The sequence below is a fragment of the Amphibalanus amphitrite genome, unplaced genomic scaffold (genome assembly GCF_019059575.1).
Source record: "Amphibalanus amphitrite isolate SeventyFive unplaced genomic scaffold, NRLGWU_Aamphi_draft 000536F_arrow, whole genome shotgun sequence".
Taxonomy (NCBI): domain Eukaryota; kingdom Metazoa; phylum Arthropoda; class Thecostraca; order Balanomorpha; family Balanidae; genus Amphibalanus; species Amphibalanus amphitrite.
The window spans coordinates 337,133-358,103 of NW_024882030.1; the positions used below are offsets into that span (position 1 = coordinate 337,133).

Sequence of the window (20,971 nt, forward strand, 5' to 3'; positions counted from 1 at the left end):
GTGACGTAACGTGCGTCAGTGTGGGTGTCCGAGAGGCCGGTGGCGCCATGTCGGCTGGTGTGGGTGGTCAGAGACGCCGTCACTTACTGGGGACACAGAGATTGATGGTACGGGACTGGCCACTGTCACATCCCAGGTCTGTATCGTGCAGGGCGGTCAGGACAGCCTGGCAGTTTTCGAGTGAGGAGGTTAGGAGCAGTCTATACAGTTTCCTGCAGGTCACTGCCATCCTGCAACACATCAAAACAAAACAGAACTCAGGTTAGTATACGAGACACAGTCACACAGTGGCACCAGCGGGCGACTCGACACGGAGACACCCTGCAGTTCCAATGCCATTCATAACAGAACATATATGCCTCCAGCTACCTCAAGTTCCCAGTCTGGTGGTGCTGCAATTTGCTACACATGTTTCACACGATACTAAGAGCCTTATGCCATCCAATATTATGTCCCTATCTATATAATACCAGTCCAGTCCAGATAATGTAGCTGCCCGTCCGTTTGTCCGTCTGTCTGTCTGTTTCCATCGCATCAACACAACCACCTGAATCAAAAAGTCTGCTTGTGGATGCCTATTCTTCTGCAAAGAGTTTGTTTCTATTTCCAGTGTCCCCATGCCCGTATTACTATGTAAACCTCCAAGAGATACCCAGTTTCTGAGGTTATTGTGGTCTATCCAGATACACGTAATATCCGCCGTCGCCGTCCGGCCGACTGACCTGCTGACCGCAGCCACCTCTGACTGGGTCAGGGCAGGGATGTCCGTGAGGGGTCGGGTGTCTTTGAGCTGCACCGTATCCAGCTGGGAACAGCCGTGAAGGGCGGACAGCACAGTTTCGGAAATGACACCCGATCTGACAACACCGACGTCCTTCAAGCTGGTGAGGGCTGCCAGGAGGCGTTCCGTCACTTCCGGTGTCACATCCGGTGACTCTGTAAAACATAAAAACAGACACACATGTCGGTCTTAACCCGCGCCCTGCTGGGGGGGGTGTTTGAACACCCCCCCCTTGTGGTTTTTCGCGAATATCTCAAAAACGGCGGCGCGGAGCGCCGCCGTTTTTGGTACACCTTATCATACATCAATTCTACACATGTTGTGTAAATTTCAGACCAAGGTCATTCAAGGTCAGGTCACCAGGTCACTTGAAGTGACCTCACCTCATAAAAAGTTTCAATGTCTACCATAGCTACACCGAGTGACCGATCGCTTTGAAACTTTCAGCGATTGCTAAGAGCAACAGCATGTACAAAATGTATGTCTCAGAATTTTGATATCGATGACCTAAGGTCAGGTCAATTTTGCGACCTCCCCATTATAAGTCAATGGGAGAAAATTGAAATGCGCCTCTTTTGGATGAAAGACATTATAAACACTCCCAAACACCGAATTACAAGTGGATTAGACACACTGAACATGAAAATGGTGTCCGTGACCTTTGTTTATGCCCTGAGGTCATCTTAGGTCACGAATGGTATCTAACAGTTTTTCGCAAATAACTTTTGATAGAGGCATGCTAGAGCGATGAAAACGCCTTAGATGTGTTCAGCTCGACTATACGGATCGACTGATATGCAACATGACCCTTTCCGGTCAGGTCATGACCTTGACCTGAGGTCAAATTTTCAAGTTGACCTTTCAAGGTCAAGTTATAGTTCATTCGATCCGTCTTGATGAGAGGAACACGATGCCGGTAAAAGTAAGCTCGTACAAGGCTTGGGCCAAAAGTTATTGCAGAAAAACTGTTTCCGAAAAAATCGGCTATTTTTGCAGTTTTTGCCCCCTGCAGGCAAAACCGTTGACGTTAGGTCAAATCTGAGAGAATTACTCAGAAAGGGCGTTAATAGGGCTATCGAATGCGCTTTTCCGCGGCGCTGTAGCTCTATTGGTTCCCGAGTTATGCGTTGGCTTCTTGGAAATTTTTGATATTCGACCTGGAAATCGGCGAAATTTGGCCTTCAATGACCTCTGGTGACCTGACCTTTGACCTGACCAAAAAATTGACTGAAGTGAATTCGTCATTATTTTTGACGCTCTTTCGAACGCCGCCTTCCGCGTATCGCTACGTGGCCCAGGAGCCGAGTTACAAGGGGGGGTGTTCAAACACCCCCCCCCCCCCCAGCAGGGCGTGGAAATCCAGGACCCCCAGCAGGGCGCGGGTTAAAATGCATAAGCTGTCCAACAAAAGTAGACATAATAATTTTAGGTAGGTAATGTAGAAGCCGCACGTCGGTCTGGAAATCTATCTCCTGCGTCGGTGGCCAGCTTTAGGCTAAATAGGTATAGCCCTATTGTTACATGAGCAATTGTAAGCAGAGCCATGGTAACTATGTGTGTGAAGGAAATAGGTACACTCCCTCTCATATATGATATGGCTACGATATCTTAGCACTGATGCTTTCCTTATATTGCTGCTCACTAGTTATAAACAGTCCTGTAACTGTGTGGGTCGCCAGGACAGCCAGCTGGTCCAGGAGTGTGTCCGTTGCTAGCTGTACACAAACATCCAGTCCAGACGTCGGCCATCGGGGGTGATACACCGGCGTTTCAGTCATCCCGGATCCTGTGGAGAGTGATACAATCAGCCGTAATTCCGCGTCGTGACGGAGGGGGGGGGGGCGTTTTTAACCCGCGACCCTCTGGGGTCCTGGATTTCAAAGCCCTACTGGGGAGGGGGTGTTTGAACGGGGAGCATTCATTTTGGCCGTGGTTCATAATGTCCAGGGCATGATGTGCCAAGTGTTCGAAATGACCAGTGCCTTGGGTACATGGTTCATAACGTCCAAAATTACATTGTCCTGTTGTGGCCAATTGGCCGCAAATAGGATATTTTCGCACAGGCCAGCTGGTTCATATTGTCCAGAAGAGGCTAAATGGATGGAGTGTCCTGTGTTTGAAGTGTCCAAGGAATGTGTAGGCCATATTTGTGGAAATGATCGTCATGGCCAGTGATCAAAGTGGCCAGTGGTGAAATTGGCCAGCCCAATTCCCTTCTAACTCGGCTCCTGGGCCACGTAGCGACACGCTGTAGGTGCTGTTCGAAAGAGCGTAAAATAATGAAGAAATTACTGCTGACACATTTAAGGGCAGGTCAATGGTCAGGTCATCAGAGGTCACCAAAGATAAAGTGTCGCCACTTTCCAGGTCACACTTCGCAATTTTCGAGAAACCGGCGCATAGCTCAGGAACGGATAGAGCCCCGCTGAAAAAGCGCACTCAATGGCTCTTTTAACCTTCGCCCCAGTGGGGGGGGGATATGTTACCACCCTGTCGCGTTTTTTTTGCGTGTGAATAAAAAACCGCGGCGCGTAGCGCCGCGCCGCTTGGAGTAGCTTTTGGTACATCAATTTTGGACAATGTGTGAAATTTTTGACCCCAGGTCATCTTAGGTCAGGTCACCAGGTCAAGTTAACTGACCAAGCCTAAAAAAGTTTGCAATCATGTCAAGCCTGCAGTGTTTGTCAGAAAGGTTTTAAACTTGGTGGATGGCATGATGTTATGAGCGTCTACAATTTGTATATCTCGGATTTTTTTTTATATCCGTGACCTAAGGTCAGGTCAGTGGCGTGACCTTTCCATTACAAGTCAATGGAGAAAAATGAAAATGCCTCTAGATCCGTGTGTAACCGAAGGTTTGTTGTCAATAACACTATTCTTTAGAATTGTGTTTTTCTATTGAAAAACAAATCTGAGTTCCCTGACAATTTGGCAAAAGCTGCCTGAGATCAGTACAACTTGATGCTCGAGAATACGGTTGTTCCAAAAATTTTGATTTTTTCAGTATTTCTAGTGGGCCAGGTTATCTACGTTCTGGTATGGGTCTCTCCTCCGCGAACAATCTGGTGCACGTGCAACGTGACTTTGAAAATTCCCATGCTAAGCCAATGGGGAAAATGAAAAAATGCGTTCCGCGGCAGATTGCTCGAAAACGATCCAAACGACACCCCATTTTCTTCCATGCGGATCAAATTCCATGCGGATTCGGTGCACTACCCATGGATATGTCGCAAAGTGGCCGGAAAAGTCCAGAACCACGTGCCACGTGCCGTTGAAAATGACCCTGCACACCGGAAATTTGGACTTTGGGTCATTTCGGTACACCCGCGAAGCAGACTATGGCGCGAGTGACCAAACAATGGGTGTCAGCTGGTGTTTGCGTTTTGCGGCGGGCGGGCGTTTTTCATAATTAAAAGTCCAAACCTTCGGGCCACAGCGCTCCTCGAAAAGCGCTGCCCTCGAGTACGCATAGGAACAGTCCAAATATTTCAAAATCACAATGATTTGGACCACCCGTGATGACCAAGGTGTCATTTTTGCTGATAGCCTCTAGAAAGGTCATCCGAGGTCATTTGAGCCTACAAACAGTTTTTTTCCAATAACTCGCGATTGAAAAAAGATAGAACGCTGGGGATGGTCTCATTGTGTTTGTCTTGTTGAGACGCATCGACTGATATGCAGCATGACCTTTTCCGGTCAGGTCATGACCTTGACCTGAGGTCAAGGTCATTCCAAGCGTTTTTCTAGTTACCATAGTTCCTGAGATAACGGCATGTTTTCTGAAAAATATAATGACCATTGGCAAATTTTGACCTTTGATGACCTCTGGTGACCTCAATATTGCTCTAAGATGAAAATTGAATGAGAAACTTTCGAACGTACGCATTGAGAGCTAACGACTGTTTTTTACCGCGTCTTTCTAGCCCTCTTAGTTTTTGAGTTAGAGGTGGGTGGTAACATATGCCCCCCCCCTCCCCCCACTAGGGCGAAGTTGGCTGAGACCGCCACTGGGGCGCGGGTTAACGCTTTTCCTGACTAACTTTCTCAGATTTAACCTAACTTCTACAGTTTAGCCTGCAGGGGGGCAGAAACTGTCAAAACAGACGTTTTTTGTGGAAACGGATTTTCGGTAACAACATTTTACTAAAAAATTAGCACAACTTTGCTTTGAGCAGCACCGTATTCCTATCATCAAAACACATCGAATAAACTATAATTTGACCTTAAAAGTCCAACTTTAAAATTTGATCTCAGGTCAAGGCCATGGCCTGACAGGGCGTGCTGCATATCAGTCGATCCGTAATCCACATCGTCGAGCGGAACACATCTAAGACATTTTCATCGTTCTAGCGTGCCTATATACCAAAGCTGTTATTAGCGAAAACTGTTGGCTACCATTTGTGACCTGGGATGACCTCAGGGACATAACGAGGGGTTACGGGTGCCATTTTCCGGTTCAGTGTGTCATGTTTACTTGTAATTCGATGTTTGAAAGTGTTTAGAATGACGTTCGTCCAAAAGGGAGCTTTTCATTTATTTTTTTTTTCAGAGAGGGCGTAAAATTGACGCGACCTTAGGTAAACGATATCTTAACCTTCCAGGCGGTGGGGGGGGGGGCATTTTTTTGCCCCCCCCTTTCGTTTTTTCAATATATCTCGAGAACCGCTGCGCCGATCGTCACCAAACTTTCAGTACCCTCCCGGGAGCAGCTAGCGCACATGGTTACTAAAAATTTTCCAAAGGCTATGATAGGTTGGCCGCTAATGACGTCAGAGTGACGTCATTTTTGCCATTTTCGACCAAAAAAGGTTTCGCGGGAAGAGCTGTCAGGACTACAGCTTTAGAGATACATAAAAATGCTTCAGACATAAGAGGTGTGGAATCAAAAGGGCTACAAAACTGCTATTTCGGTTTTTCGATTTTTTTGGATTTTGACCCCCAAAAATAAGAAAACAGATTTTTTTAATATACTAGCCAAAAAATCCATTTTTTTTTTAAATTTCGAAGAAACCGGAATATATGTGATAGTCCCTACCGCCTTCTATCTACATACCAAATTTGAGATCGATACCTCTTTTTTTGGCCAAGTTATAGCGAAAAAACTGTTCAAAATTGATGACGTCAAATTTTCAAACTCAATTTTTAGCAATTCTAGACCTCGTAGCACAAAACAAAGACCACCATTAGACTCCCCGTGACGAGATGCATCGAATTGATACCCATTTTATGCAAAAAATATCAACTTTGAAATTTGACCTTTTTTGACCTGACCTTGACCTGACCTCCACCAGAAAGTGACCTAAACCGTACCTGATGGTCTTATAACCAACACCATTGAGTTGGAAATGAAAAACTGGCCATAAAACATGCATCGCATAACCTTAGTAAAGTTGGGCTCATGTGGTGACCCTTGGTGACCTTTGGTGACCTGACCTGTGACCTGACCTGGTATGACCAGTGACCTCTAATACTGTCTAATAGCAACATATGTACTAGACAACTGACGCCTTATCGCTGATTTTCGACAAAATGCGTTTTACTCGGTGTTATAGCGCTTTCCCTAGAAGCCCCGTGAACGGTGCAACATTTTATCTTTGACCTGACCTGTGACGTCATCGGTGACCCCGAGGTCAATGAAATTTGGTTTCCTTCGACAAATTTGACAGGGCTATCGAACGCCGTTTGAATTTTCCGGATCCGTCCAGTAGTTTCGGAGATACGGGGGGGGCAAAAAATGCCCCCCCCCCCCCACCGCGCGGAAGGTGGCTGGTAGGCCCACCGCCTGCCGGGTTAACCCGCGCCCTGCTGGGGGGGTGTTTGAACACCCCTCCCTTGTGGTTTTTCACGAATATCTCAAAAACGGCGGCGCGGAGCGCCGCAGTTTTTGGTACACCTTATCATACATCAATTCTACACATGTTGTTAAAATTTCAGACCAAGGTCTTTCAAGGTCAGGTCACCAGGTCACTTGAAGTGACCTCACCTCATAAAAAGTGTCAATGTCTGTCATAGCTACACCGAGTGACCGATCGCTTTGAAACTTTCAGCGATTGCTAAGAGCAATAGCATGTACAAAATGTATATCTCAGAATTTTGATGTCGATGACCTAAGGCCAGGTCAATTTTACGACCTCCCCATTATAAGTCAATGGGAGAAAATTGAAATGCGCCTCTTTTGGACGAAAGACTTTATAAACGCTCCAAAACACCGAATTACAAGTGGTTTAGACACACTGAACATGAAAATAGTGTCCGTGACCCTTGTTTGTACCTTGAGGTCATCTTAGGTCACGAATGGTATCTAACAGTTTTTCGCAAATAACTTTTGATAGAGGCATGCTAGAGCGATGAAAACGCCTTATATGTGTTCAGCTCGACGATACGGATCGACTGATATGCAACATGACCCTTTCCGGTCAGGTCATGACCTTGACCTGAGGTCAAATTTTCAAGTTGACCTTTCAAGGTCAAGTTATAGTTCATTCGATGCGTCTTGACGAGAGGAACACGATGCCGGTAAAAGTAAGCTCGTACAAGGCTTGGGTCAAAAGTTATTGCAGAAAAACTGTTTCCGAAAAAATCGGCTATTTTTGCAGTTTTTGCCCCCTGCAGGCAAAACCGTTGATGTTAGGTCAAATCTGAGGAATTACTCAGAAAGGGCGTTAATAGGGCTATCGAATACACTTTTTCGCGGCGCTGTAGCTCTATTGGTTCCCGAGTTATGCGTTGGCTTCTTGTAAATTTTCGACATTCGACCTGGAAATCGGCGAAATTTTGCCTTCAATGACCTCTGGTGACCTCACCTTTGACCTGACCAAAAAATTGACCGAAGTGATTTCGTCATCATTTTTTACGCTCTTTCGAACGCCGCCTTCTGCGTATCGCTACGTGGCCCAGGAGCCGAGTTACAAGGGGGGTGTTCAAACACCCCCCCCCCCCCAGCAAGGCGTGGAAATCCAGGACCCCCAGCTGGGCGCGGGTTAAGTCTAAGATATACGTTTTGTGCAGACTTGCTCTTATCAATAGCTGAATGTTTCAAGCCGATCGGTCAATCGATGTAGCTACGGCAAACATTGACACTTTTTATGAAGTGAGGTCACTTGGCGTGGCCTTGTAACCCGACCTTGAGTGACCTTGAATGACATTGTATTACTGATGCCTCAGACTTAATTACCTATCAGACCTCGGCCCGTTTATGTCCTTATAAACAAAGAAGTATAGTCGAGCAAATTCGCCCTTCCCTTCTTAACCCGCGCCCTGGTGTGGGTCTGAGCCACCTTCGCCCTGGTGGGGGGGGGCCAAAATGACCCCCCCCGTCTAACTCGAAAACGAAGAGGGCTAGGAAGACGCGGAAAAAAGCAAACGAAAGCCCATAACAAGTACGTTCGAAAGTATTTCGGTCATTTTTTCGCTAAGGTCAATATTGAGGTCGCTAGAGGTCATCATAGGTCAAATTTCAGTGTTTTCGGTGTTGCCGGACATATTCCGCTGTAGCTCGGAAACTAGAAGAGCTAGAGAGCCGCGGAAAAAAGCAATCGATAGCTCTTTTCAAGCTCTTTCGCCAACGTTCGTTAGATTTGACCTCAGCTCAACGGTTTGGCCTACAGAGGTCATGCAAGGTCAACTTGGCAAATTTCGTTGAAAATGTTTTCAACTATAGCATGCATTCACGAGAAAATAGAGAAACGATTCATGCACCATCGTGCTTGGCTCGTCGAGACGCGTCGAATGATATATAGTTTGACCTCGAAAGGTCATTTTGAAAATTTGACCTCAGGTCAAGGTCATGACCTTACCGAAATAGGTCATGCTGCATATCATTCGATCCGCATTGACGAGACAAACACGATAAACGTCGAACGGAGTCTCTATCTCTATTCAATAACAAGTAAGTGCAGAAAAACCGCTGGTGACCTCTGGTGACCAGGGAGATGACCTAGCGTGACCTCAGCGAGGTCACAAGCAAATGGTTTCACATGGGCTGTGATTTGCTGACCCAAGACACTTCAATAACGAAATATAGGAACAATCACGCCCGATTTAGCTGAAAAACAACTACTTTTCGATTCTCCCATTGACTTATAATGGGGAGCAGCGATGACCTGACCTGACCTTAGGTCAAATTTATAAAAAATCCGAGATAGCCATTTTGTAGAGCTGGGTGACATCTTCAACTACTGTAAATTTTACATCGATCGGATAAAAGCTGTGCCTTTGAGAGAGCTTTGAACTTTTTTAGAGGTGGTGTCAGTTTTGGTGACCTTGTGACCTGACCTGACCTGACCCGAACCCCCCAAAAAAGGACATGATGTAAAAATGTTGAATAAACAGCTATACAAAGTTTCAGGGCGCTAACTCAAGTGGTTTCTGAGTTATCGCTGAAAAACCACAGGGGGGGCCAAAATGGCCCCCCCCCACCAGGGCGAAGGTTAACAGTTTTTCTCATAACACAAAATATGAAGCAATTTCAGGAAAAATAACCCGCGCCGGGCCGGTGCTCCGAGATTCCGTGCCGGGCCGGGGGGTCTGAACCCCCCCTTCTAACTCGGCTCCTGGGCCACGTAGCGACACGCGGTAAGCGACATTCGAAAGAGCGTCCGAAATAAGGACGAAAACACTTCGGTCATTTTTTGGGTCAGGTCAAAGGTCAGGTCGCCAGAGGTCACCAAAGGTAAAATGTTGACTATTTCAACATTTTGGAAACTGCCAACGGCTATCTCGGGAACCGATAGAGCTACAGCGCCGCGGAAAAGCGCATTCGATAGCACTTTTACAGACCTTTATAAGCGATGTTCTCAGATTTGACTTCAGGTCAACGGTTTAGCCTCCAGAGGGCAAAAACTCCAAAAATAGCCGTTTTTACGAAAAGGGTTTTTTTTTCGGCAATAACTTTTGACTCAAAAGAGCCATGACATTACTTTTGCCAGCATCGTGTTCCTCTTGTCGAGACGCGTCGAATGAATTATAATTTAACCTTGAAAAGTCAACTTGAAAATTTGACCTTAGGTCAAGGTCATGGCCTGACCGGAAAAGGTCATGTTGCATATCAGTCGATCCGCAACGTCGAGCCGAACACATCTAAGGCATTTTCAGCGCTCTAGCACGCCTCTTCAGAAGTTATTAGCGAAAAACTGTTAGATTCTGTTCTTGACCTGAGATGACCTCGGGGACATAAAAAGGGGTCACAGTTGCCATTTTCCGGTTCAGTGTGTCGATTTTACCTACATCTCGAATCTCGATGCTTGAGATTGTCTAGAATAGCGTTCGTGCAAAAAAGATGCTTTTCAATTTTCTCCCATTGACTTAGGGGAAAGTGGGGTAAGACGGTCAGAGTAGGTAAGACGGGCACCCCTTCTGCAGACCAAACCAATAGCGCTACGAGCGAGAAAATTTAGGACCAGAATTGCCTTTCCCACTACACACCACCATTGAAGTCTGGTGAATTCGTGTTCAGTCAATAATCTTTTATTTTGATTTCTTTAAAAAACCTCATTTCATTGAAAACATCCATAATGTATTGCGCAAGGTTTTGTGTGCGGCACTATAGAGTTAAAAACTCGCAATCACTTGTGGTACAACACACATATGCCACCAGTGTTCATTTATCGCGGATTTGCTTTGCCTGCATCAAATTGTCCACAGAGAAAAATCGTGCTGAACTTCTGACATTGAGTTTGGGGTAAGATGGGCAACTATGGATCCAATGGGTCTGTAATGGTGAAAATCTTTTGTTGCTGTAGGAAAAAAGAAGCATTTCTGTTAAGAATATGTTTGATTTTGATACTCACAGACATGTTAGCAATATTCCTTCGGCACAGTTTATTCTCGAATAATGAATGTGAAAATCGGCTCTACAAGGTTTCTGAACTAGGGTCTATATACGAGCATACGCCTTCTGCACGAATCTCGTATACTGCCTTTTCCGAAGCACTTGAGACCAATGAGCGACTGTATCAATGCGGCTAATATCGGGCATTTGTTGCGAACTGCGCTGGTCGGTGAAAGAAGCTGGCCGTCTTGCCCTACCCATGTGACCGTCTTACCCCATAGGGTGGGGTAAGACGGGTTTTTGCAAGGTTTTGCAAAAATAGGTGTAGTTTTTTTTGTTGAATCAGCTCTAAGTCTAATCTTCTGGCAAATGGGAGTAAAATGTCTAAAAAAGGTTTTCACTCAGTTTCCCGTTTCTATGATGTTTCTAACCGGCTGAAAAATGGCTCCAAAGTTAAGGCGCCCGTCTTACCCTACTTTCCCCTATAATGGAGAGGCCGCAAAATTGGCCTGACCTTAGGTCACCGATATCAAAATTCCGAGATAAACATTTTATTGATTATGATGCTCTAATCAATCGCTGAAAGTTTCAAGGCAATCGACCAATCGGTGTAGCTATGACGAACATTCTCATTTTTCTGAGGTGAGGTCACTTGGCGTGACCTGGTGACCTGACCTAAGGCGACCTGGGTCTGAAATTTTCACATGTGCGGAAAAGATGCACGAACAGTTGTGCCAAAAACGGCGGCGCGGAGCGCCGCCGTTTTTTAGATATCTGCGAAAAACCGCAGGGGAGTGTTTAAACACCCCCCGCCCCCCGGCCCGGCGCGGGTTAATACTTTTCCTTTTTCGACTACGCCATTCTCGAGATCCAGTGCCGCAACTACATACGTGTCGACGCGACAGTGCACTATGGTTGGAAACGGCCTCACGGATGGCCGGGGGTCAACGCGAAAAAATGTTTTGCCCATAACTTGTTAATGCGTAGACCGACTGCGCTGAAACTTTGCATAGGTATGCCAGTGTCTTTCGTGCATCATACAGTAACTCAGAAATGACGAGGTCACGTCACGTTACGCGTGTGTGACGTCATCATTTCAAGTATGTTATAAGTCGCCTATGTCTTTCGTAATGTTATCGATATCGCGAGGCATTTTGAGCATGTTTTGAATACTGCTATTACTGAATGGATATTGTTGTTATGCTTTAGGGCGAGAAATATCAACGTAGCGACGCACAGTGTCTTACTATTGGTCATAAAGGGTCAAAAATTTGGAGAGAGAGTATTTATGATTTATTTTTAGATTGGGCAAAAAAGTAAGAAATAAGATGACGATCAAATGACAAAACATGCGTCAGATTAACCCGGCAGTTGCTGGGGTATTTCCCCACCCGCCGTTTGCCGGGGGGGGGGGCGTTCAACGGCCCCAGCCGATAACTCGCGAACAAATTGGCGCAGCGAAACGCACGAGGCGGCAAACCATAGAAGAACGCGACGAGACGATTCACATGAATACTTTAAAGTTGAATTTCAAGGTCACAGGTCGGGTCAAGATCAGGTCAAACACTTGAAATCGGGCTTTCAGTAGCATGGACTTTAGAACCTCGCAACCGGTGCCTCGCGTTTCGCGTTTCGATTATATCGTCATCAGTTGGTCCTAAATAAATTCAGTCATCAGTTGGTCCTAAACAATCTGTCACAACTGTCACAACTGCCACAACCCTTCATATAAGTGCTAAAAGAGTGTCAGATCAATGTAGGGGTCAGTCAAACATAGGCCACTGGCCAGGGTCAAAGTCAGGTCAATCAGGTAAGCACATAACCCCGAAAATTAAAACTGGTACCTATTCGCAACCCATGACACATGTTTTATGGGTACTTTTGGGCGTCGAACACGATGGTGACATTCATTTTATCATACGAGTACGTGGTTGGCTGAAAAAAAGATCAATTTCAGAAATGCATGCATCATGGTCGTGAAGTAGTCACGAGAAATTGCCAACATTCAGTTCAAGATATTGGAAAATGTAGAACGATTATCAAAAACCATAGATAGCCATTTAATTTGCCATGGTATTGGCAGTGTACTGGCGTTTACAGCATGTCTGTATGTCTGTTCTGTCAGTGGATATCCATATCCATACTCCAGGATATCCATACGCGTTTGCACGATATCCATACTCCAGGTGCAGGGGCGAGCAGTTACTTCTTACGAGGGGTGCGGAGTCGAAGTCAGAGTCGGAGTCAGAGTCGGAGTCGCAGTCGGAGTCGCCCAGAGTCGTGGCAACGAGCCAGGAGTCGGAGTCGGAGTCGGGGTCGGTCAGGAGCCCGCAGTGGAAGTCGGAATCGGTCCGAATCGGAACAGCTCCATCACGACTCCGAAACACTGGCAGGGGTCCGGAGTCGGAAACAGAGTCGGCCGGAGTCATGGCAACGAGTCAGGAGTCGGAGTCGTAGTCGGAGTCGGATTTGGCGCCACCACGACTCCGCAACCCTGCTTCTTACCATCATTTATTAGGATAAGCGATTGCACGACTGACGAGCCGACCTAGTGCTAACGAAGCGACGGGTAGGTACGCCTCGGGAGATGAAGCTTTACGGACGATTTTGCGCACAAGTGCGCAGTCTGCTTTTACGTTCCCCTTACGCAGAATTGAACAGAGATTTATTCTGCCAAAAATATCAATGGAGGTCGATGGAGAACTTTTTGTATGTCCAATGAAACATAAACGTAATTTTGCAAATGTTGCTGTGGTGACACTGCAAACAGAATGCAATGCCGTTCCTGATTTTGAACACGCATGGGAAACAGAGTCACTCCACTCGATAGCCAACATAACAAGGATTGTTTTGATATATAATAATCCAGTTTTACACGTCATGGAGGTACTCCACATGCTATCACCAGCGCGGTTGTTTAAACCTTTGACGGCGCACCAAAAAAGCCACTATCAGAAACTCCCGATTCCACGTACGATAATGGAGACTAAATGCGCAACTAAATATTTTTTTCTGCCCAATTCAAAACATTTCATCAATTTCCAACAGAATGACACCCCAAATATACATATATTCCGAAATTGCCCACGGCCATCCGTGAGGCCGTTTCCAACCATAGTGCAGTGCTAGAAACTCACTCCACCAGCACCCTATCGACCCTTCTCACCAGTGATGTCCAGTCTCTTCAGCGACTTGGGCAGCAGGCGCAGCCACTTGCCGGAGCTGTCCACAGGTGGGCTCACATCGAGCCGCTCCAGAGCCTTCAGCGGCTCCAGCAGCGCCTCCAGCTGCCAGTCGTTGATACCGGCCGGCAGCGTCAGCTCACGCAGACTGGAGGCGTTGGCACGCGCCAGCCGGCGCAGGGCAGAGACCCGCAGCTTGAAGCCGCGCAGGTTGGCCTTCTCCAGGGCGTGGCAGGTGGCTGCTGGAGTAAAGCAACACCAGTCAGTGAAGAAGTGATCACTTATATACACAAGGGATGACAATTGACAGTTACAGCGGGACAAAGCGTACCAGTTCGTGTGTAGCGCGTTTCACACAGGACTCACCGACCAGTCGGAGGTCGGTGTCCGTCTCAGCGGTCGGCGCCCGCAGTTCGGTCAGTTTCGGCTGGTCCTGCACCTTCAATACAAGCTCCAGGCTCGTGGCCGGCGCCGTGACTTTTCCACCGCGGGTTTTCTGATCGGTTAGCTCCCGCCGACAGTCGCCGACGATATCGTCGATGGCGGCCCGCCACCGACGGCAGACTATTGGCACCGAAGGAACAGGGGGGGGGGGGGATCGGGCGGCATGTCAGCGACAAACATCAAAGTCAAAGTTCAAATACAGGCAGCGTTTAAAGTTATATAAAATATAACATCGATATTCCATATAATGGCAACCGGAATTCACATAGCTACAAGCCATTCATTGGCGTTTATAGGTATATCCACTCAGACTTTCCCAGTGCTGAACTCTCAGTTGGCTAAGGAAACACACCACATTGACTCGGATAATAGTTATTGAGATACACGACCTCGCTAGTCGCCAGGGCACTCACCCCGCCTGGCGCGGAACATATCCCTACAGTCCATCTTGCTCATCACCATCTTCAGCAGCTCGGTGTCCAGGTGGTAGATGTTGGCCTCGCGAGCCGCAGGCGGCCTACGCTTACCGGACGCCGGCCCCATCTCTTCCGTAGTTGGGGTGACGTCACAACTGGTGGTGGCGTCACACTTGTCACAGGTGTCGGCCTTCAGTGAGACCACCTCTTCGCCGTCACTGTGGTGAAATGACGTCAGAGTGACGTAGTATGACGTCATCTAAGGTCAGTCATAAGGCGATAATTTCTAGATGTCTTCATTTTACCGAAACAGCACCGTACCATGGGCCCACGTAGGTAAGCCCATCCAGTGTTTTACAGACAAACTGTATACACAACCGGGTTGGTTCTTACAGACAAAATGCCCACACAACCAGGTTGACTCTTACAAACTGTCTACACAACCGGGTTGACTATTACCGACAAAGTGTCTACACCAAGTGTCATCCCTTGCAGCCAAAGGCGGCTGCCTCTAATGTTTCCCTTCTTTGCCCCCCCCCCCCCCCCCCCAGTGCCACCCCTGCTGCCTCTCAGTCTCACATCTGCGAACGGTCGGATGGCGCCGCTCGCCGGCGGACCTCCTGCCGCAGCTCCTCCACGACGACCTGGCGAGTGGTGCGCTCCTCGAGGACAGCCTGTCGCAGGCGGGTCACCTCTTCACGTAGATGGACCACCTCCTGACGCAGTGTGGCGTTGTCTCCCTTCAGTGCGGCGTTGTCTCCCTTCAGTGTGGTTACTTCTCCCTTCAGTGTGGCGTTGTCTCCCTTCAGTACGGCGTTGTCTCCCTTCAGTGTGGCCACTTCTCCCTTCAAACCAGCTATCTCTTCACGAAGAGCAGCCAGCTCTCCGCACAGATCTTCTAAGTCCATCTGGAACACAAATGATAAGTAGGTACAGTCCACAGCAGAAGTAATGTGGGGTTTCAGTCATGGGTATGTTCTGCTTCTGAAGCTTAGGAACGATTTACCAGACTACAATAAAACTTTGAATGTAGATTATATGTATTGTCACCCTTGCAGCTGCAACTTTAGCTACTGACATCTTCTTTTCGATCACTCCGCATTAACCCGGCAGTTGCTGGGGTATTTCACCACCCACCGTTTGCTGGGGGGGGGGCGTTAAACGCCCCCAGCCGATAACTCGAGAACCAATAGGCGCAGCGAAACGCACGAGGCGGCAAACGAAAGAACGCGACGAGACACTTCAGATGAGTACTTTAAAGTTGAATTTTGAGGTCACAGTTCGGGTCAAGGTCAGGTCAAACACCTGAAATCGGGCTTTCAGTAGCATGAACTTCAGGACTTCGCAATGGGCGCCTCTCGTCATAAACTCTGTCAAAACGGTGCACAATCCATCATATAAGGCCTACAAGAGTGTCTGCTCCATGTAGGGGTCAGTCAAGCATAGGTCAGGCCTCAGGGTCAAGGTCAGGTCAACCGGGTAGGCAAATATCCCCGAAAATCAAAACTGATATTCGCAGCATGTGACACATGTTTTAACCCGGCAGGCGGTGGGCCTACCAGCCACCTTCCGCGCGGTGGGGGGGCACTTTTTTGCCCCCCCCCCCGTATCTCCGAAACTACTGGACGGATCCGGAAAATTCAAACGGCGTTTGATAGCCCTGCCAAATTTGTCGAGGGAAACCAAATTTCATTGACCTCGGGGTCACCGATGACGTCACAGGTCAGGTCAAAGATAAAATGTTTCACTGTTCACGGGGCTTCTAGGGAGAGCGCTATAACACCGAGTAAAACGCATTTTGTCGAAAATCAGCAATAAGGCGTCAGTTGTCTAGTACCTATGTTGCTATTAGAGGTCACTGGTCATACCAGGTCAGGTCACAGGTCAGGTCACCAAAGGTCACCAAGGGTCACCACATGAGCCCAACTTTACTAAGGTTATGCGATGCATGTTTTATGGCCAGTTTTTCATTTCCAACTCAATGGTGTTGGTTATAAGACCATCAGGTACGGTTTAGGTCACTTTCTGGTGGAGGTCAGGTCAAGGTCAGGTCAAAAAAGGTCAAATTTCAAAGTTGATATTTTTGCATAAAATGGGTATCGATTCGATGCAGCTCGTCGCGGGGAGTCTAATGGTGGTCTTTGTTTTGCGCTACGAGGTCTAGAATTGCTAAAAATTGAGTTTGAAAATTTGACGTCATCAATTTTGAACAGTTTTTTCGCTATAACTTCGCCAAAAAAAGAGGTATCGATCTCAAATTTGGTATGTAGATAGAAGGCGGTAGGGGCTATCACATATATTCCGGTTTTTTCGAAATTCAAAAAACTTTTTGGATTTTTTGGCTATTATATTCAAAAAATATATTTTTTGATTTTTGGGGGTCAAAATCCAGAAAATTCGAAAAACCGAAATAGCAGTTTTGTAGCCCTTTTCATTCCACACCTTTTATGTCTGAAACATTTTTCTGTATCTCTAAAGCTGTAGGCCTGACAGCTCTTCCCGCGAAACCTGTTTTTGGGTCGAAAATGGCAAAAATGACGTCACTCTGACGTCATTAGCGGCCAACCTATCATAGCCTTTGGAAAAAATTTTTGGTCACCATGTGCGCTAGCTGCTCCCGGGAGGGTACTGAAAGTTTGGTGACGATCGGCGCAGCGGTTCTCGAGATATATCAAAAAAACTAAAGGGGGGGCAAAAAATTGCCCCCCCCCCACCGCCTGGAAGGTTAAGGGTAATTTGGGGCGTAGAACACGATTGTGACATTCATTTTATCATATGTGTACGTGTTTGGCTCAAAAAGTTCAATTTAAGAAATGCATGTATCATGGTCGTGAAGTAGTCACGTGAAATTGCCAAGATTCAGTTCAAGATTTTGGAAAATGCGGAACGATAATCAATAATCGAAGATAGCCATTTGATTGTTCATGGTATTGGCAGTCTAATGGCGTTTACGGCATGTCTGTATGTCTATTCTGTGATTTTATATCATTTTTTGAGCATATGCCGTTTTTGGTCGAAAACTCAAAAATCATGACGTCACTAAAACCTCGATATCTCAAAAATTTTCCGACCGATTTTTTTTTTGAAACTTTGTCAAAATACACTTCAATTAATTCCCTACAGGTACGCAAAATTTGGCGCGCCTGCGGCGCGCCGTTTTTATGCTATGGCCCGGCAAAAAAAGTGGGGGCGTTTAACCCGCGCCCTGCTGGGGGGGGGGGTGGGTGTTTGAACGATTCCAGGACAAAAAGTCAAAAGACAAAATGTCAAAAGACAAAAAGTCAAATGCAAAAAGTCAAAATGGACAAAAGTCAAATGGAAAAAAGTCAAATGGATAAAAGTCAAAACGGATAAAAGTCAAAAGACAAAAAGTCAAATGGCAAAAAGTCAAAACGTCCAAAAGTCAAAAATGCAAAAAGTGAAATGGCAAAAAGTCAAAATGGCGAAAAGTCAAAAACGCAAAAAGTCAAAAGCAAAAAGTCAAATGGCGAAAAGTCAAAATGGCAAAAAGTCAAAAACGCAAAAAGTCAAAAGCAAAAAGTCAAATGGCAAAAAGTCAAAATGGCGAAAATCAAAAACGAAAAAAGTCAAAAGCAAAAAAGTCAAATGGCAAAAAGTCAAAATGGCGAAAAGTCAAAAACGCAAAAAGTCAAATGGCAAAAAAGTCAAAATGTCAAATGGCAAAAAGTCAAAACGTTCAAAAGTCAAAAATGCAAAAAGTCAAAAAGACAAAAAGTGAAAAAACGGCAAAAAAGTCAAAATGATAAAAATCAAATGGAAAAAGTCAAATAATCGGTCCAGCCGTTGTGCGGTTATTGAGGATAATAGTTTTCGGGTGTGTAAAGTACCCCAAGCTTAGCACGCGTCACGTGCCAAGATCGACACTCAGACAACATGGTGTCCATGCCATACAACTTTTACATCCAAGTGGTATTCAGCAAAGAAGACCGCTTGTCGATGCGGCATGCGGTTCTTCAGTTATAAGGGTTTGAAGAGCGTGATGGGGTCGTGTCGGGTCGGGTCGTGTCGGGCCGGGTCGCGCATACTCAGATTTTTGCCTTAAACACGAAAGAACACGCACGCTCGCTGCGCTCGCTCGCTCGTAATTAACCCTATGGCGTTGCATGGAAAGAAATGAGTTCAAACTGCCTCGAGCTCCTCCAAAATTGAGAAAGTTCCAGCGCCAGTGCTCCCACATGTAATAATAACCTGTGAATCATTTTCATTTTATTACTTAATGGATTCGTTCATTAGAATATGTTCATTTCTTTTAACCAAATTTCTATAGGTAAACCCAGCGCGTTGGATGCTGGACCAGTCAGCGATGACCGTACAGAGACCAGAGAGCGTGAGTGGACGGAGGGGACCGCGTCCAGTCTATCGGGCACGTTTAAACTTTCAGATAAAACTTTGCCATAGCACTGGAATTGCACGATGGGGCAGTGGTGACCCGGGAACGTTTGAAAAGTTGATGGGGTAGGTTGAAAGTTGAGGGGACAAAAATTGCAACTCAAAATTTTGAAATTATCTTGTCTTTTGTATTTTTTACTTTAAGTCCATTAACCCGCGCCCGGCTGGGGGTCCTGGATTTCCACGCCCTGCTGGGGGGGGGTGTTTGAACACCCCCCCCTTCTAACTCGGCTCCTGGGCCACGTAGCGATACGCGGAAGGCGGCGTTCGAAAGAGCGTCAAAAATAATGAGGAAATCACTTCGGTCAATTTTTTGGTCAGGTCAAAGGTCAGGTCACCAGAGGTCATTGAAGGCAAATTTTCGCCGATTTCCAGGTCGAATGTCGAAAATTTCCAAGAAGCCAACGCATAACTCGGGAACCAATAGAGCTACAGCGCCGCGGAAAAGCGCATTCGATAGCCCTATTAACGCCCTTTCTGAATAATTCTCTCAGATTTGACCTAACGTCAACGGTTTTGCCTGCAGGGGGCAAAAACTGCAAAAATAGCCGATTTTTTCGGAAACAGTTTTTCTGCAATAACTTTTGACCCAAGCATTGTACGAGCTTACTTTTACCGGCATCGTGTTCCTCTCGTCAAGACGCATCGAACGAACTATAATTTGACCTTGAAAGGTCAACTTGAAAATTTGACCTCAGGTCAAGGTCATGACCTGACCGGAAAGGGTCATGTTGCATATCAGTCGATCCGTATCGTCGAGCTGAACACATCTAAGGCGTTTTCGTCGCTCTAGCATGCCTCTATCAAAAGTTATTTGCGAAAAACTGTTAGATACCATTCGTGACCTAAGATGACCTCAGGGCATAAACAGGGGTCACAGACACCATTTTCATGTTCAGTGTGTCTAAACCACTTGTAATTCAGTGTTTGGGAGTGTTTATAATGTCTTTCGTCCAAAACAGGCGCATTTCAATTTTCTCCCATTGACTTATAATGGTGAGGTCGCAAAATTGACCTGACCTTAGGTCATCGATATCAAAATTCTGAGATATACATTTTGTACATGCTAATGCTCTTAGCAATCGCTGAAAGTTTCAAAGCGATCGGTCACTCGGTGTAGCTATGGCAGACATTGAAACTTTTTATGAGGTGAGGTCACTTCGAGTGACCTGGTGACCTGACCTTGAATGACCTTGGTCTGAAATTTTCACAACATGTGTAGAATTGATGTATGATAAGGTGTACCAAAAACGGCGGCGCTCCGCGCCGCCGTTTTTGAGATATTTGCGAAAAACCACAGGGGGGGGTGTTCAAACACCCCCCCCCAGCAGGGCGCGGGTTAACGTCATTTAAGCGTTAATCACATGGTATTTTTTATTTTGAGGTTTTGGCTTTTCACCAGGGCCTCCTCTCAGGGGCGACACTTTCCGAAAATTATTGGTAGGGCTCTAATGTAAATTTTTGCCAATTCAAAGCGATTCTTTCCACGCATCGCCATAGGCATAATGTTAAATTTCCAAAATTATTGGTAGGGCTCGGGCCCTACCATGCCTATACAAAACGACACCCATGCCCCCTCTAACATGTTAACTGCGGGAGCTGCAGCCCCCGCAGTCATCCTCCAAACTGGTCACTGAGGGGTACCTTAGTCACTTTTTAGTCTTAGACGTTTTTGGTAGGGGTTACCTTAGTCATTGCCCGTGATCGGGCCCCCCAGTCAAAACTGCTTAGAGGAGGCACTGCTTTTCACCTTCTCCCATGGGGGAGGGGCTGCCGCCGCCCGGTGCTCCGCGCACCACGGACGCCACGCGAGCGCTGCTGGCGCGGCGGCGCGCACTGCTCGGCCCGCGCGCCGAGTATACGGTGGTGAACCGGCAGTGTCGAGCGGCCATCAGACGTGACCACGCGGCATACTATGCTGACCAGCTGCGTGAGGCAAGACCGGCGAGGATGTGGACAGTGCTGCGGC

At 46.7% G+C, this 20,971-nt stretch overlaps 1 protein-coding gene across 1 annotated transcript in view; it reads right to left on the reverse strand.

Moving 5' to 3' along the window:
• Nucleotides 1-20,971, reverse strand: part of LOC122393465 — a 30,910-nt gene that overhangs the window by 1,520 nt on the left and 8,419 nt on the right. The window contains exons 2-8 of the mRNA XM_043389487.1: nucleotides 15,172-15,500; nucleotides 14,590-14,810; nucleotides 14,099-14,296; nucleotides 13,717-13,971; nucleotides 2,424-2,567; nucleotides 723-936; nucleotides 88-230 (exon numbers count right to left, since the gene is read on the reverse strand). Of these exons, the coding sequence (XP_043245422.1) occupies nucleotides 88-230; nucleotides 723-936; nucleotides 2,424-2,567; nucleotides 13,717-13,971; nucleotides 14,099-14,296; nucleotides 14,590-14,810; nucleotides 15,172-15,500 (1,504 nt within the window). The remainder of the gene's footprint in view (nucleotides 1-87; nucleotides 231-722; nucleotides 937-2,423; nucleotides 2,568-13,716; nucleotides 13,972-14,098; nucleotides 14,297-14,589; nucleotides 14,811-15,171; nucleotides 15,501-20,971) is intronic.